The sequence below is a fragment of the Dipodomys merriami genome, unplaced genomic scaffold (genome assembly GCF_024711535.1).
Source record: "Dipodomys merriami isolate MVZ:Mamm:240054 unplaced genomic scaffold, mDipMer1.0.p SCAF_2, whole genome shotgun sequence".
In the NCBI taxonomy this organism is placed as follows: Eukaryota; Metazoa; Chordata; class Mammalia; order Rodentia; family Heteromyidae; genus Dipodomys; species Dipodomys merriami.
In genome coordinates this window covers 102,804,167-102,820,214 of record NW_027203381.1, presented here as the reverse complement: position 1 = coordinate 102,820,214, position 16,048 = coordinate 102,804,167, and the positions used below count along the sequence as shown (strand labels likewise).

Sequence of the window (16,048 nt, the reverse complement as noted above, 5' to 3'; positions counted from 1 at the left end):
AAGAAGGAAGAAGGTACTTCTTTGGCTTTTTACCTTAAACTAGCATGACTCTCATTTGCATCTCTAACTTGGTTAATCCCAGAAGCTTTCATTTGGCTTGACCTGGCTATCATTTTAAAAGACTGACCCCTTATCAGCCAATGAGCAAAGAACAGCATTGGCACTGTGCATACAATGTTCATATAGAAGTATATGAAGGTATATTCAGGAAGTTGCGAATTTATTATGCCATAGAAGATAAGACCTGTGGGGCTTCGAAAAATCCACTTTCTTATTGCATTCTCAGAAAGGTCCTTATTATAAGAACAAGATTATGCTTTAAAAATCTCTTCAGAGGAAAGAGAAGGACTAAAAACCTGAATTAGGACTTGAGTGTGTGATCTGTGTTTGCACACTGGGTTTACAGATGCTAGAGATGGCAAATTATACTATTTACTGTTCAGATGCCTGATAATCCTCTAGCCAAACACATTGCTCCCTCCTCCATGTAATAGTCTTTCCTATTCTTTCCATTAATATTTGTACATCTGTCACACACATCATCTTTCTTCATGTGCAGTTTTGCCCCGTTTTTCAGCTTAAATATCTATACTGAAGTGGAGTTGTAGTGTAGAGTTGTACTGCAACTCCAAGCTCATCTTCCAATGGAAGGATTGGCTCAGTAACGATGACTATTTCTTCTAGCATTGGTACTGAGCAATGAGCATCACATGTTGGTAAAATGTCCCCTTGTTTTTTTCATCTTCCACAGATATAGTGCTCAGTAAGTAAATGTGTGTTGAATGCATTAAAAATAGCCTCTATGTCTTATTGGAAAACAGTCTTTTATTTCATTATTTGTTTTATTCAATTACTTTATATCTTTAATTGTTTTATTGTACCTAGCCCTATTTTAACCACTGATTCAGTTTTATTTTAATTTGTTTCTGTCACCTATATATATATATATATATATATATGAAATATATATAAGCAAAGACACTAGACGATATCAACAGCTGTGTCATACCAAGTATAATTATTTCTTCCATCAATATTTTATTTTCCCAAATAAATTACTTTGCAGCTGCGATTTAGGTGAGATGTAGTTTCAAGGAAGCAGTAGAATGTGAAATGCGCTTGCTTATTTTCATTTGTTTGCTTTGATTGTTCCTAGGTTTTAATCCTCTCCATTTCGTTACTGTCCATTGAGCTACTAAATGTTCATTGATCATTCTGAAGAAACAAATTATCTTTTTTAGGGTATGTTTTTGGTTATGAAAGAACCTAGCCACCTTGTATGGAAATGAGTGAGGATAACAATTTTGGGGTTAATAATATGCAATTTAAAGCTTCATTTTTATTTCATGAAAATAACTTTCTCTTTGTATCCAGTCTTTAGGAATCATTTTTCAACCATGAATAATTCATGCTCAAAATCTGCATTCTTCCTTTCCTGGTAGGCAGAGACAGATTTGAGTATTGAAAAACCTACAGTAGAATTATAAAATTATAAAATGTCTCCCAATTTTAAAAGTAATATATCTTAGTGCTAGAAAAGAATCTACAAACTAGGAAAAGCCATTTATTTCACTTATTATTATTATTATCATCATCATCATCATCATCATCATCATTATCATCATTATTGCTGTTGTTATTATTATTATTTGGTCAACTGTGAGGCTTGAATTCAGGGCCTGGGCTCTGTCCCTGAGCTCTTTTACTCAAGGCCTAGACTCTAACACTTTGAGCCATAGTGCCACTTTTGGTGGCATTTCAGGATTTTAATTATAGCTTTCTTCAAAAGTAAGCTAAAATATGAATTTTTAAAACCCACTCTTCACCTTGTTGAAGAAATTATGTAAAATAGATATGAGTTGAATAGGATTCTTTAATACTTGTTAAAGATGGCATTAAAAAGGATTTTTTTCTAAATCAGATATTAAGAACAAAGGGATTTTTTAACCTCAAACTCTCATATTGCTTTCTAGCTTCATTTTCATTATAAGTAAAAAATAAAAAGCTTGCATCAAACAGGTGACTAGGTCTAGTTTCCACAAGTGTAAGTTGCTAGAATATAATGGAAGGGATAAAATTAAAAGATAAATGTTCTGCCAACACACATACACATATATATATGTGTGTATGAATATATACACACATGTATATGTATGCATAAATGTAGAACCACAATAATGTAGTTGTATGTTATATACATGTAACTGTATGTATAGTTTTACACATGTGCATAAGTTGATAGAAAAATTTAAACACATATATTCCATATATATTCCATATGTATTTTACACCTTGATCATCTGTTGAATCCAAGGCCATCTTCAAATCTTCATATCAATTTCTTTATTATGCAATTCTCAGATTTAGTATTTTTCAGTAAGTCTTACCTAAGCATCCAGTCTAAATTAATGAGCACCCCTTCCCTGTCTTTGTCCAATCATCCTTGTAATTTTCAGTATGACATTTCTATCTCAAACTTTCTTAGTTCTGTCTTGTTTATAGCTTTACCATGCATCAACTTCTTTGAGAATATGGATTCCCTGAAAGCAGTGAATTCATCCACTTGTTTGACAGAATGTTGGGCTAATGCTTAATTTATAGTAGGTTCTCAATAAAAGTTTATTTGGATACTCAGTTTAGTTGAGGAGAAATTTGTTAGAAAGTATCTAGAAATAAAAGGCACATTGTCATAAATTTTAATCACGCTCAGTACAAATATAAAGGCAATAGATTAGTAGACTGAGTTTAAACAGTAGTTTGAAAGTATTCTAGAGGAGTGGTCATGATTTTATATCTCTTATAATATGAACTTAATTATAACTATCAACATTGTTAAAACACTAATAATATATACTATATGAAATATTGTCATAACGTTGTTATGGAATATGGATTCAGGAAGGTGCTACTTGGTAGCAAGAGAAGGTGGTTATACTGAAAGTTGCCAGTCTAAAATGAAAATTGTACTTATGGGTTCCATTTGTAGATAAGAATCCTAGGGGGCTGGGAAGGTGGCTCAGTGGTAGAATGCTTGCCTCACATGCACGAGGCCCTGGGTTTGATTCCTCAGCACCACATAAGCAGAAAAAAGCCAGAACTGGCACTGTGGCTTAAGGGCACTAGCCTTGAGCTGAAGAGCTACAGAACAGCGCCCAGGCCCAGAGTTCAGTCCCCGGGGACAGACACCCCCCCCCCAGTAAAAAGAATCTTATGTATAAAATCAAGATTTCATTTCCATTCAAAAAAACATTCATTAAGCCATGCACTAGACTAAGCATAGGAAATTAATTCTTAATTAAATTCAGAAGACGTGTCAAAAATCCCCAAGATGAATTAGTGAATAAAGATACAAAAATTAACCATAAAAGAGCCTTTAAAAGGGTATCATAGTATATGAAGGAATTAACAAGAGACTATTTTTATTCAAACTTCTGTACCATGAGACCCCACACATCTAAATGTAGAAACCTTCCAGTATGAAAGAAAATAACACAAAAAATAGTCAACAATAGAAATTGTTTTAAACTAAAGGGAAAAAGATACAGGATATTTTTGCATACCTTGGCATTTGTGACATCACAGTCACAACCTTGGTTTGAAAGATTAATGTTAGTAAAACATTTTTCCATTTATGTATAGCTTGTTCTGATAAAATGTTAGTTACATTTCTTACTGAGAGCTATTATGCAGAACCTGAATACCAACTTTATATTGACTATTCATTCTTAAAGCCCCCAAATAAAAATCTCATTCTAAAGATTACAAATATTTGGACTGGGGAGGTGGCTCAGTGGTAGAATGCTTGCCTTGCATGCATGAGGTCCTTGGTTCTGTTTCTTAGCACCATATAAGCAGAAAAAGAGATGGGGCTCAAAGTGGTAGAGTGCTAACCATGAGCTGAAGAGCTGAGGGACAGCACCCAGGCCCAGAGTTCAGGCCCCATGACTAACCAAAAGTAAAGAATACAAATGTTTGCCTGTCAGACTGCCTCTACCTCCAAATATTTCCTTGGGTTCACAGTTGCTCTCATTATAAGTATGTCTCATTCAAATATTAATTGAATTAATTGAGGAGTTGAGGAATTGAATCATTCACTTGTATATATACTGATACAGATATATGTACATACATATCCCCCACACATACATGTGTATATGTTTGTATATGTAATATTTAGATTTAGAATATTTTCAATATAATACTTTATATGATAAATTTAATACTTTCTGGGAAGACAATGTAAATGTAACTATATATAAGGTTATATATGTCAATATATTATATTCATATTCATTTAGTCATATATATGAACAAAATGATAAAAAGTAGTAAAATACAAATTCGTCAACATTCAAATAGTGGGAAATATTTTCTACCCTTTTCAAATAAGTCATAAATGTCATTAATCAGTTTTGTGTTGTTTTTTTTTGTTGGTCGTGGGTCTTGAGTTCTGGGCCTGGACACTGTCTCGGAGCTCTTCAGCTCAAGGCAAGTGCTCTACCCTTGAGCCACAGTGCCAATTCCGGTTTTCTGGTGGTTAATTGGAGTCTCATGGACATTCCTTCCCAGGCTGGCTTTGAACTTCAATCCTCACATCTCAGTCTCCTGAAGATGTGAACCACCAGCACCCAGCTTCAATTTTTTAATTCAGTTTTCACAGAAAACAAATAAGGCTGCTAGAGTAAAGACTAGTGTGTTGTGCTGTGGCTATATTTTGTTTCACTCTGTATATCTTTGCAAAATGAAAATTCTATTACTTGAATATAGGTGATACCTGAAACCACAGATTTCTAAAAGAAAAACGGAGAGAAATCAAATTCTATGTTTTCTGATACCTGCAGGTGGATGTGTTCTTTGCATCCTGTCAGTTTTGTTCCAACACTTGTAAATAGCAACTTTTCTCCTGGCCGTCCATCTGTGTTATACTGCAGACTTGTTCCTTTGACATATGGCAGGAGCCAGTGTATTAGACGGCTCTGATCGCTCCCTTTGGCTGCATTTTGAAGTTTAAAACAAGTGGAAAAATCTACACCGATTTAGCATGATTAACTAGTTATAACCTATTTTATGATTCTGAATACCTCACATGTAATGTGCTTTCAAGTGATTCCTTAAAGTTATTGCTTAAACAGAGTTTCAGATTTTAAGTTTCCCTTATTTTTATCCTTATATTTACAATTTCAACATATTTAATTTTTAATCTCTTATGGAGAATAATCTATCTTGATCTTGATTGGTGTTTGTGCTAGACTGTAAGATCAGACAGTGACCCAGAAGGATCAACGGGGACCTTAAAGCGACTACAGAAACTGATGTGGACCAAGAAGGCTAGAATGCAGAGTCTGGAGGAGACCAAACCAACTTTAATAAATCACAGTGAGTAAGAGATCTGTAAACGACTAAAGCTATGTAAGGGAGAACTGGTAAAATCTGTGTTAATGAAGACCATCCTGATAAGGACTTAAAGGAATTATTCAACCTTAAGCATTGCTGATTACTGTTATTTGAAAACACATCCCCCATCCCTATTAAGGAGGGAACCCTACATCTGTCTTCCATCTTATTTCTTCTTCTCTTTAGGACCAGTTTCCCAGACAGAGTAAGAGAACTGTTAGTGAGGTTCAGAGAGAAAATGTACACTGTCTTCTAAAGCATGAGTACTATGGCCATAAAAACAGTATTTTTTAAAAATTCTATGTCAATGTAGAAAATTGGCATGGCAACTTTTATTTGAATTTACTTATTTACAAAGAAAGGCTTGTAAACTATAGTCTTTTTGCATCAGTTAAATATTTGAAACAAAAGAGATTCATGTACATGATTGACTTACTTTAGGTGGATTATATATATTTTGTGGGGGGGGGGGTCCGGTATACTGTTGAAATCTGATATCATCTTGCTTTTTCTAGCTAGGAACATAATCAACCATATCAATCAATCATATTGATCTATGAGGAGAGAGAGAATGAGAGGGAAGAAAGAAGGAGAAAAAGAGAAGAGAGAAAGAGAACAGCACAAGAAGAGCACAGTCATAACATTTACAATAAAATTATTAGAATTGCTCTATTTTATTATTGTTAATAGCTTCTTAATTTATTATTCAATTTCATTTTAGATACATTTTCATAGGAAAAAACAATATATATAATTTTGGTATGATCAATAGTTTTAGACACCTATGATGGTCTTGGCTTGATTTAATGGATAAGAGAAGACCATTGTACTAGGAATTTCATCAGGTCCATAGCCACATTGTATAAACAAAGCACTGACTTTATAATATACTCTTTTAGTTTCTAAGTCTCTTTCTAGATTTTTCAAAATATTTCACCATAAAATACACTGCATGTGCAAATGTATTTGCAAATTGATATTAAATAGCTATTTCTGAATGTCAGTAGGATTTCATCCCCTATCCACTGAGATTTCACTCCTTAAAGTTCCTTTAAATAAAGCAAAGAACAGGATTTGCTTCTTATGATGTTCTCTTTTACATATGGCCTTGGAATTTAAGAAAAAATTTTGAAATAGAAGCGTATCATGGTATGCATGTAAATTGTGGGGAATTTAAAATATATGTGTTTTTAATTAATGTCTTGAGTATGGTGTCTGCATAGAGCTGTTATTCATTCTAGTTCAGTTGATGTTATTCAAATATAATGTTTCAAAAATTCATGTAAATCTTACTTTCCTAAAAACATTTCATGTAACAAATGAATTTACTTTAAATATATATTTTAAATGATTTAGTGAAATTGAAAGACTGCCAGGTTTACCTTGTGGTATTCATTTGTAGTGTACAATTGGAATTTAATTAATGTCTCCATATGCAGAATTATACAGGTTTAATTTTTAAAGTCTTAAAGTTTAACTTATGCTTCTTTCTAATTCCAAAGGTGACAATGACACATCAATTCCCTGTATGAAATTTACCAAATTCCAAGAAAGGAAAGCTAATCATGTGAGCACTAGGAAGAAGGAAGAAATGGATATTAGATTAGAATTACCTTCCATGTCCTTGCGAAGATCCAGAACTTTGAGTGAATGCCACTTGGAAGATGGAGTACCTCCTTATGAAGGTGAAGGTCTGCTGTGGAACAGCTGGAAGCCTTGTCCAGAAAACCTACCCTGGACATTTGTTGATTTCCAAATCAGCAGAGTTGGACCCTGGGATGAGTGCTTCTCTTGTATCCACCACCCCCATCTCAAGTCTTCTCATACAGATATGGATCTCTTACATTCATGGGTAAGTTTTTAAACTACATAATGCATTATCTTAGCTTGTGTGGTTATACCAGCAGGAAAAGAAGCAGATAACCAATGTGCTAATCACTCACATTTATCAGATTCAGGAAAATTACTAGGGCTAGATTTGTGCTTCCAAAACTCAGGATAGCTTTTATGGATTTTGTCCATGTTAATATTACATTTGTTCCTTCATATACAGATAGACTACAGAACAATATTTTCCCCTAGAGATTTCTATTGAGTCAATTGAAGAAAAATGTTGGACATTGTTTCAGGTCAAGAAAATGTGTACTGGAGAGTGTGAATGTTGCTAACATGAAAATGAAAATACATGAACAAATATTAGCTAACTTAGTAAGTACTTTTATTCTGGGTATGCCATTCTCTGAAGCACTTTACACTCATCACTCAACTAAATCTCACAAAAACCTATAAGTTAAAGATTTTACTTACCTCTCTGTTTCACAATTAGGAAAGCCACAAATATATTAATAAACAGTTGCAATGTCAGATAAAGAGAGGTGGAGCCAAATTCTGGAACTCGCATGGTCTTAGGTTATCGATCGAGCTTTTAGCTAATGTATTAGAGTGTTTTTTCACCTGCTTAAACTATCATAATGGGAAAGAGTATAGACTCTGAAGCTAGACAAATTAGGTTTGTATTCTGTCTTTGGTACTTATTTTAGATTAGGAAAAGTAGTCAAACAACTTAATCTTAATTTTCATTTTTCCCATTTTAATGTTATTATCTTTAAGTAGTTGTGGAAAGGAGTTTCCATTTAACAAAGAAGTTTATGATTGCAATATATCTCGAGCAATGTCAGCCTGTTCTTGATTTTGTTAAATGTAAAATAAAAGTAATAATATTAAACTCATGAGGTGTCTGAGAAGACAAAATTGAATACCATTAAATCCTCTGGGTCTTAAGAGTGCTGAAGTCTTTCCAATTTGATTCTAAGTTCCTTAGGGCATGTGTTGTACCCAATTTCCTCAAGATAATGTCTGTTCCTATTTGTGGTAAATGGAAGGAACAATTTTGTGTATCCAGGACATCTACTCAGTGCCATTTTCCTCTAAGGACCAGTCACTTCTTAGATAGAGGCTAGATTTGTGGTAAGAAGAAAATCCTCTCATAGAGCTTACAAAGAGAATTTGCATTAAGGCATTGAAGATGACAGTAAAGTCATCTATGATTACAATATGTTAAATATTACAGCTGTGTAGTAACAGCTGTGGTAACTAGTGATATTGCTCAACTTAATGATACTGGCCTGTACAAATCATGTGTGTGATTCTCTATTCCTCTTCCTTAGTTCTCTTCAAGGCAGGTGAAATAGTGGGATTCAGTGGCTTCTTAAGGGTATCTGCTTATTTCTCAGGATGGTGGCTGGTCCAGAATGTTGAAGTTTTGGCAAAAGGAATGAAAACTTAAATAGAAATATTCAGAGAATCCTTCCAGAATAAAATCTGGACGTTTTACCACGACATTACTAGATTTCTGTAGTCTGAATTCAATGTGAGTTTTCAGCATTATTGACTTGTTACTCATCCCCTACCGTTCTCATGCGGGACTACCAAATAGAACGTTTTGATATTCCTAAAGCTGAACCTTTTCACCTCTGTATCTCTGTGTTTGTGCAACACTTCTTCCTGCCATGGTATTCTCTTCTTTGTTGCAAGCCATTCCTTCATTTCTGAGGTTCAGATCTAACGTTGTGTTCTCTAGCCTTCCTGAACTATGGCCTGAAAATTTCTAGATTGTTTTTTTGCATCATTCTTTCATTATGTTTCTCACATTGTGGCATTTATTGTGTGTCCAGTCAGGATATTAAGTATTGGGGATAGAAAGCTTAAAATATATATAGATATTGCCACTGTCTTCATGGAACTTAACATACTTTGGTATACTGGAGTTAGGCATTTATTCACTTCATTAAAGTCATTTTTGTTTGCAACTTCCATAGTTACTACGTTGTAAGGTAATAAACATTTGAGTAGCATGCCTAAGTGAGTGGAAATTTAGGCAAGTTAATGGTGGAACATATGTGGGATCTCAGCTATGCAGGAAGCATTGTGTGAAGATTATGGTCTCAAGCCAACATGGAGAAAAGTGAGACTGTAAATGGAAAATAAACTAAAGCAAAATGAGCTGGAGGAATGGCTCAAGTGAGAGATCACCTGCCTAGTAAGGAAAGAGTCCTGAGTTCAAACCCAAGTATTGCCAAAATACATCATTAATATAATTAAGTAAAGGTGCGTTTTAAGAAGCAATGACCTTTGTCTCCATAGAACTTGATATGGCATTTCTTATCATTGCCTACCCTTATATCCAAAGCCTTAATCATGCCAATTAATCTAGCTTCATGTATAATCTTTTAACAGGTGTAAACATACTTGTGAATCTGTTCATATAGATTTATGCAATAGAGTATAAAATACCATTGTCTTTTGTATTGAGGTAGTCTTGCCTATTTTAGTACATTACTAAATGATTAAGCGAGTTTTATCTGAAAGAAGGTCAAACACATCTGCAGAATGCTCAGAATTTCAAATGGTTATGTTCAGCATTTGTGACAGAAAGGCCTCAATGGATTTGGAGAGAGAGTTCAAGAGCATGTTAGACTTAAATTGGTTTGGTAAACTTAATGAGACCACCTGCACCCGGGGATTTGAGACATTGAAGTGAAAGAAGTTAGATGACTGCAAATTATTATTTTTATATTCTACACCTCTATTCTATAATAATAACACATGAAAACTATCCAGTTCCATTTGAGCATAGCTGGTATTTTTTTCTGTCATAATTGCAGGGTTATTATTTGGCTTATTTAACTTTCATTGTATTGAAAGTACAGAAGGCAGATATCACGGAGGGAAAAGATGTGCTTCTGAAATGAATACTACTATTAATGACAGATAGAGGTGACATTTGAGTAATTTTAAAGTGTAAAAGTATGACTATTTTTTAGAAGAGTGTTTTATCATACTTAGAGCTGGGCCTTAGCCCCATACATTATGGAGAAAGAATCTACTCTGCAAAGACAAAGGACATTTCTGGATACTTAAAAGTTTAGGAAGAGTAGTTTTCAGTGATTCCACCACCAAAGAGTTTAGAGATTGCCTGAAACTTGTCTTGCACTTGTAGAAAGTCTGACTCTACCAAGCCACCAGCAGGCTTGTACTCTGTAGTTTAGAGAAATAAATCTGGTCTGAAATGGCCTGCACAATGCACCTAAGTGAACTAGTACTTACCTTCCTTACTAGACTAGCTCCATTTATGTAGAATAGTTCAGGCCTTATGCACTCCTTTTTCTCGGAGTGACTGCAAACCTTTGGCAAAACACTATGTGAAAGGCAAGATTCTCAATATTTATTAGGGCAATTAAGAAGATTAAAATATTTAAGATTAGTCAATAGTAGATAGCGTTAATGAGCAAAATAAAGAATCCAGAATCAAGTGGATTGGAAAGAAAATATCCTTTTTCTCAGTTGAGATAAAAGCTGTACAGACAGAAAAAAAAAACATATTGTTTGTGAAGTGCTCTTCATAAAAGTCAACAGGAGAAGAGAAACACACAGAAGTATTTGTAAGATCTTTCAGATCAGAGGAATAGTGATAAATGTGATTATGGATATCATGTAAAAACATGTGACTCAGTATATACTTAGAGAGGTACATGATCTGACTTTTGAAAGTGTGTACTAAATAAGAGAAAACTAGGGACACAGCTGTCATCCAATATCTGAGATGAGTGGTTCGAGAGGGGTTTCAGATGCATCTTAAAACAGTTAACAGTGGAGTAATCCAAAATAATACTTGAAGCTATGTATTTAGAATGGTTTACCGGAAGAGTGAAGGATACTTATATAGCTCTTCATGGTAAGAGTTTGAAATGGCTTAACAAAAGGAGGAAAGTGAGCTAAAGTTAGGAAATAATAAGAAAAGTCTATTTTGCAAAGTAAACAAGATCTTCCTTTAATAGTCTGCAAGCATGGTTTTGAAAATCTGAAAGTTTTTACATTCATAGGAGTTGTAGAGAAATTATTTTTCTATTATTAAGAAGTGGAATTGATCTAGATGTGAAAAGAGAGAGCATATATCCAGTACTCCCCTTAAATGTCTAAAATATTTTAGAATCAGTTCTATTATACTACTGTGATGTGTTTAAAAGCTGATGATCACAAAAGCTTTCCTCTTTCAAGAAGAAGAAAAGTCAAATTCCTGATATTAAAAAATAGAGAAAACTCAAATAGGGCACAGGTAAAATATTACATAACAGAAATTAAAAGAAAATTAGCAAAGTTTAAATACTTCATTGCAAGGTGGGACAGTAAACAAGATTGTTCCTTAGGATATCTAAGACTAGGAAGAATCTTGTAGGAATAGTGCCAAAAGAGAAAGTGAGGATAATGGAAAAATTGTGCGACTATTTCAATGGGAGAAGCAGAATAAGTGCTAATGCAGCCAAGAAATGAAGGAGCAAAAGATTTTACAATTAATCTTTTAATACAAAGTGGGAACAGTAGGTGCTAATTATTAATGTATGTATTATAATTATATATATACATGGTCTCTTTAATAAGTGGTATAAAAGTTTAAATACTGCCCAATCAGTGCTCTGTGAAAAAGAGGTGATAAGTCTTTCCATTCTTTCCTTTTGGGCAGCTTCTACTGGTATCAATGATCCTTATCTGACCCTTTAATCAACATGACCTGTTATTTCTGATGGATTTACCTGACTTAGGGGGATGCTTAATCTTGAATGCAAACTTGATTGGATTGAGAAAAACCTAGAAGATTATTAAAACATACCTCTTGGGCACTTGTGAAGGATTATGATGGCTCTGAACTAGTCATGGTTTAATCTACTGATGAGTTTAAAATAAATGAACAGACTGAGACTTGGAAGAACTGTGAAAAATGAATCCTACAAATCCTACTTGGAGGAAGTAGCTCACTGCAGGCCAGGCCTTGAGGACTACATCCTGTTCTAGTCGTTTCTCCTACATATCCTGAAACCATGAACAAATGAATCCTTTCTCTTCTAATTTGTTTCTGTCAGGAATTTTGTCACAGCAATGAGAAAGATAAATAACAACCAATTGAAATGAATACTGTTGTCTGACTACTGTTCCCAGAGTTCATATCTAGTAATAATATGATTGTTTTTCTTAACCTTTGTCTCCCCAACAGCTATAGTTGCTGTAAGTACAAATATAAAGGAACATACTTGTTCCCCTGAACTGTCTTCTAATAGGTCTCCAAATCTCTTTCATACAGTCTTGGTGTAGCAAAGAGAGTATATGCTTTCATAAAACACAATGATTTTTCCCATCTTGGAACCTTTTTGCTATTTCCTCACTTTAGCCTTTTGTTTCTATTATTTGGCAAATGCTACCAAAGTTTAGAAGACATAACCTATATCCATTCATTGCGCATCTTGGATAATTCCACAGCTTGACTATAGAAAACAGTTCTGAAATAAACATGTAAGTACAGGTATCTTTCTTGTGTACTTATTTACAGTCCATCAGATATATACTACATAGTGATCTGGCAAGGCTTACGTTTTAGTTTTCATTTTAGATTCTAGTTCTAGAATCACTGAATTCCGCAGTGGTTTCCAGAAATCAGATTGCCACCAGCAGTTTGTAAGCATCTTTTCATTTTCTACAAAATTTGCTGTTGTTTATTATTATTAATTTTGGTAGTAGTTATTCTAATTGGGGTGAGATGGCGTCTAGTAGCTTCCTTTATGGTTAAGGGTATTGGATCCTCATATATTTGGTAGCTTATTTGTCCTTCTTAGACCTTTGTGTAATTCACTTACCCATCTATTAACCAGATTATCTAACCTTTCACTATTTACATTTTTTCATGTTTAAATATGATTAAAAATTAGATCAATAGGATTAATAAGATCAATAGGATAGGAAAAAAATCCTTTTGAATATTATGGGTATTAATGATATTAATCCTTCATCCATTAAATAGCTGACAAATTTTTCTTCCATTTTGTGGGTTGTCTAATTTAGTAATTCTTTCCTTTGATGTGCAGATATTTTGATTATAGTAAATGTGATGTGGGTTACAGTTAAATAAGTCAGGAAAAGAATACATTTATTTTTGAACACTGTCACCCCTCCCTTGCTCTTTTCCAGTTTTTTTCCATCCTTTCCCCATCCACCAGTTGTATAGTACATTTTTAGCAGTGTCTAATGAGTATCATGGCTGCAGAAACTTTTTAACTTGAAACAGTCCCATTTGTCAATTTTTAATCTCCTGAGTAATTACAATAATATTTAGAAAATAATTATCTATAACTACATCTTCCAGTGTTTTCCTTACATTTTACCATAATTGTTTTAGAGCTTCTATCTTACATTAAGATCTGTTAACCATTTAGACTTGATTTTTGTTCAAGCTTCAAAACAGTGGTTCAGTTTCAGTCTCCTGCATGTAAGTAACCATTTTTCTAAGCACTATTATAGGTTGGTATATCATAGAATATTATTCAGTCATAAAGAAAAATAAAATTATGTTGTTTTCAGGAAAACGTGTAGAAGTAGAGATCATGTGGATGAAGATAAGCCAAGCTCAAAAATCACAACATCATATATTTTTACTCATTGTGGAATCTAGACTAAAATAGTGATGATAAGAATGGGATATAAACATAAGAGGGAGACTATTGGGGTAAAAACAGAGCAAGATGCTAGGTAAAAGAAAGGATGCTAGAGGCTGGGAAGGGATAGGAAGGGGAAACAAAGGAGGAGGCTACAATGCGTGATAAGAAATGTACTCATTATCTTGCCCATCTAATTGTAACCCCTCTGTACAGTATTTTCACAATAAAAAATAAATAAAAATTTAAAAAAACAAAAAAAGAAAGGATGCTGGCAGAGAAGAGGGACTGAGAATGTTTTACACACACACACACAAACACACACACACACACACACACACACACACACACGTAAGGAATTAAATAAGCCAAACACTGTTTGAAAAAAGAGATGGGGGTTGGAATATGAGAACAGAATAGAGGGAAAGAATTCATGCAAAATATACTATTCACATATATAGAATTATCACCATGCAACCCCTTATAATATTAATGTGTATTAAATTAAAATAAAAGATTAGATGGATAGATAAGAATCTATGGTGCACACTTTGAATAAAAAAGCAACCTGAAAACCAATCAGGATAAAAGAAAGTAAACAGATACAGAATAAAGGGGGGGCAAATCCAATGTCACAGATTAAGTTGCATGTTTTTGAAATTTAGTGATGCTAGGCTCCCCAGATGTTTATACATCTACCCTGAAGAAAGTAAACTAGAAATGCATAATTCTTCCTACTTCAACACCCAGTATTCAATGATAAGACATTTGTTTGAAGAACTCTAAAAGTTTCCTTGATAACATAGGAATTATGGAAGGATAAAAAGGAAAGATCTGAAAGACATTTGAAAAGGGATGTACAGTAAATGGTAATATAGACTGAGTAAATGGTACTCTAGACTATGAATGTTGAAAGAACAAAAATAAAGCAACACAGAAGCTGGACACCAGTGACTCATACCTGTGACTCATACCTGTAATCCTAGCTATTCAGGAGGCTGAGATCTGAGGGTTGTGGCTTGAAGCCAGCCAGGGCAGGAATGTCTGTGAGACTTAATTAAAGACCAGAAAACTGGGGTAATAATACTCGACAAGAAATGTACTCATTGCCTTCTTTATGTAACTATAGCACTCTGTACAATATCTTTACAATAAAATACAATTTGAAAAATGTTAAAAAGAAAAAAAAAAAGAAAAAACCAGAAGTGGTGCTATGGCTTAAAGTGGTAGAGTGGTAGCCTTGAGCAAAAGAGCTCAGGGCCAGTGCCTAGGCCGTGAGTTCAAGCCCCACAACCAAAAAACAAAAAACAAAACAAAAACAAACAAAAAACACAAATATATGATATAGAACTCCCTATTTGTTAGGAATGAAAAGACTTGGAAAAAATTAAGTGAAGTAAGCCAGGCCCAAAGAAACATAGGTCCTATGGTTTCCATTATTTGCAATAACTAGTCTATGTCTGGTACAAGCAGAAAAAGTCAAAAGTTATGTACATATGACCAGGTAAGATGATGTTAAGCAAAATTAACCCCAAGATAGGGACACAAGTGGTTTTTTTCTTGCTTGCTATTGTTCCTAACATATTTATAATGCACCATGTGATTTTTTTGTTGCTTTGTATGTTCCTCCCCCACAATATAACCCCTGTTTTCACTGTATTTGACGTCGGTGCCCTGCATCTTGTATATATACTTCTCTAACTTGGGGAGGGGAAGGGAAAAAAACAAAATGCTTAAATAGGGATATAGGTTGACCCATTGTAACAATGAGATGTACAAGACACTATGTTGAAAAACAAACTTTACAATTTAGTTGGGGGTGATGGTAGGGAAAAAACAAAGGAGGAGGTAACAATGCTTGATAAGAAATGTACTCATTACCTTGCTCATGTAACTGTAACCTTCTGTGCAGTATTTTTACAATAAAATAAAGTATTAAAAAAAAAAACTACTCAAGGGGCTGGGAAGGTGGCTCAGTGGTAAAGCGCTTGCTTTGCACGCATGAGGCCCTGGGTTCGATTCCTCAGCACCACATAAGCAAAAAGAAAAAAGCCGGAAGTGGCGCTGTGGCTCGAGTGTTAGAGCGCTAGCCTTGAGCTGAAGAGCTGAGGGAGAGCGCTCAGGCCCAGAGTTCATGCCCCAAGACCGGACCCACAAAAAAACAAAAAACAAAA

At 34.2% G+C, this 16,048-nt stretch overlaps 1 protein-coding gene across 1 annotated transcript in view; it reads left to right on the top strand.

Annotated features, from left to right (window-relative positions):
• The window catches only part of Samsn1 (SAM domain, SH3 domain and nuclear localization signals 1), a 133,874-nt gene that overhangs the window by 41,161 nt on the left and 76,665 nt on the right, over window positions 1-16,048 (top strand). The window contains exons 6-7 of the mRNA XM_070030490.1: window positions 5,250-5,376; window positions 6,897-7,246. Of these exons, the coding sequence (XP_069886591.1) occupies window positions 5,250-5,376; window positions 6,897-7,246 (477 nt within the window). The remainder of the gene's footprint in view (window positions 1-5,249; window positions 5,377-6,896; window positions 7,247-16,048) is intronic.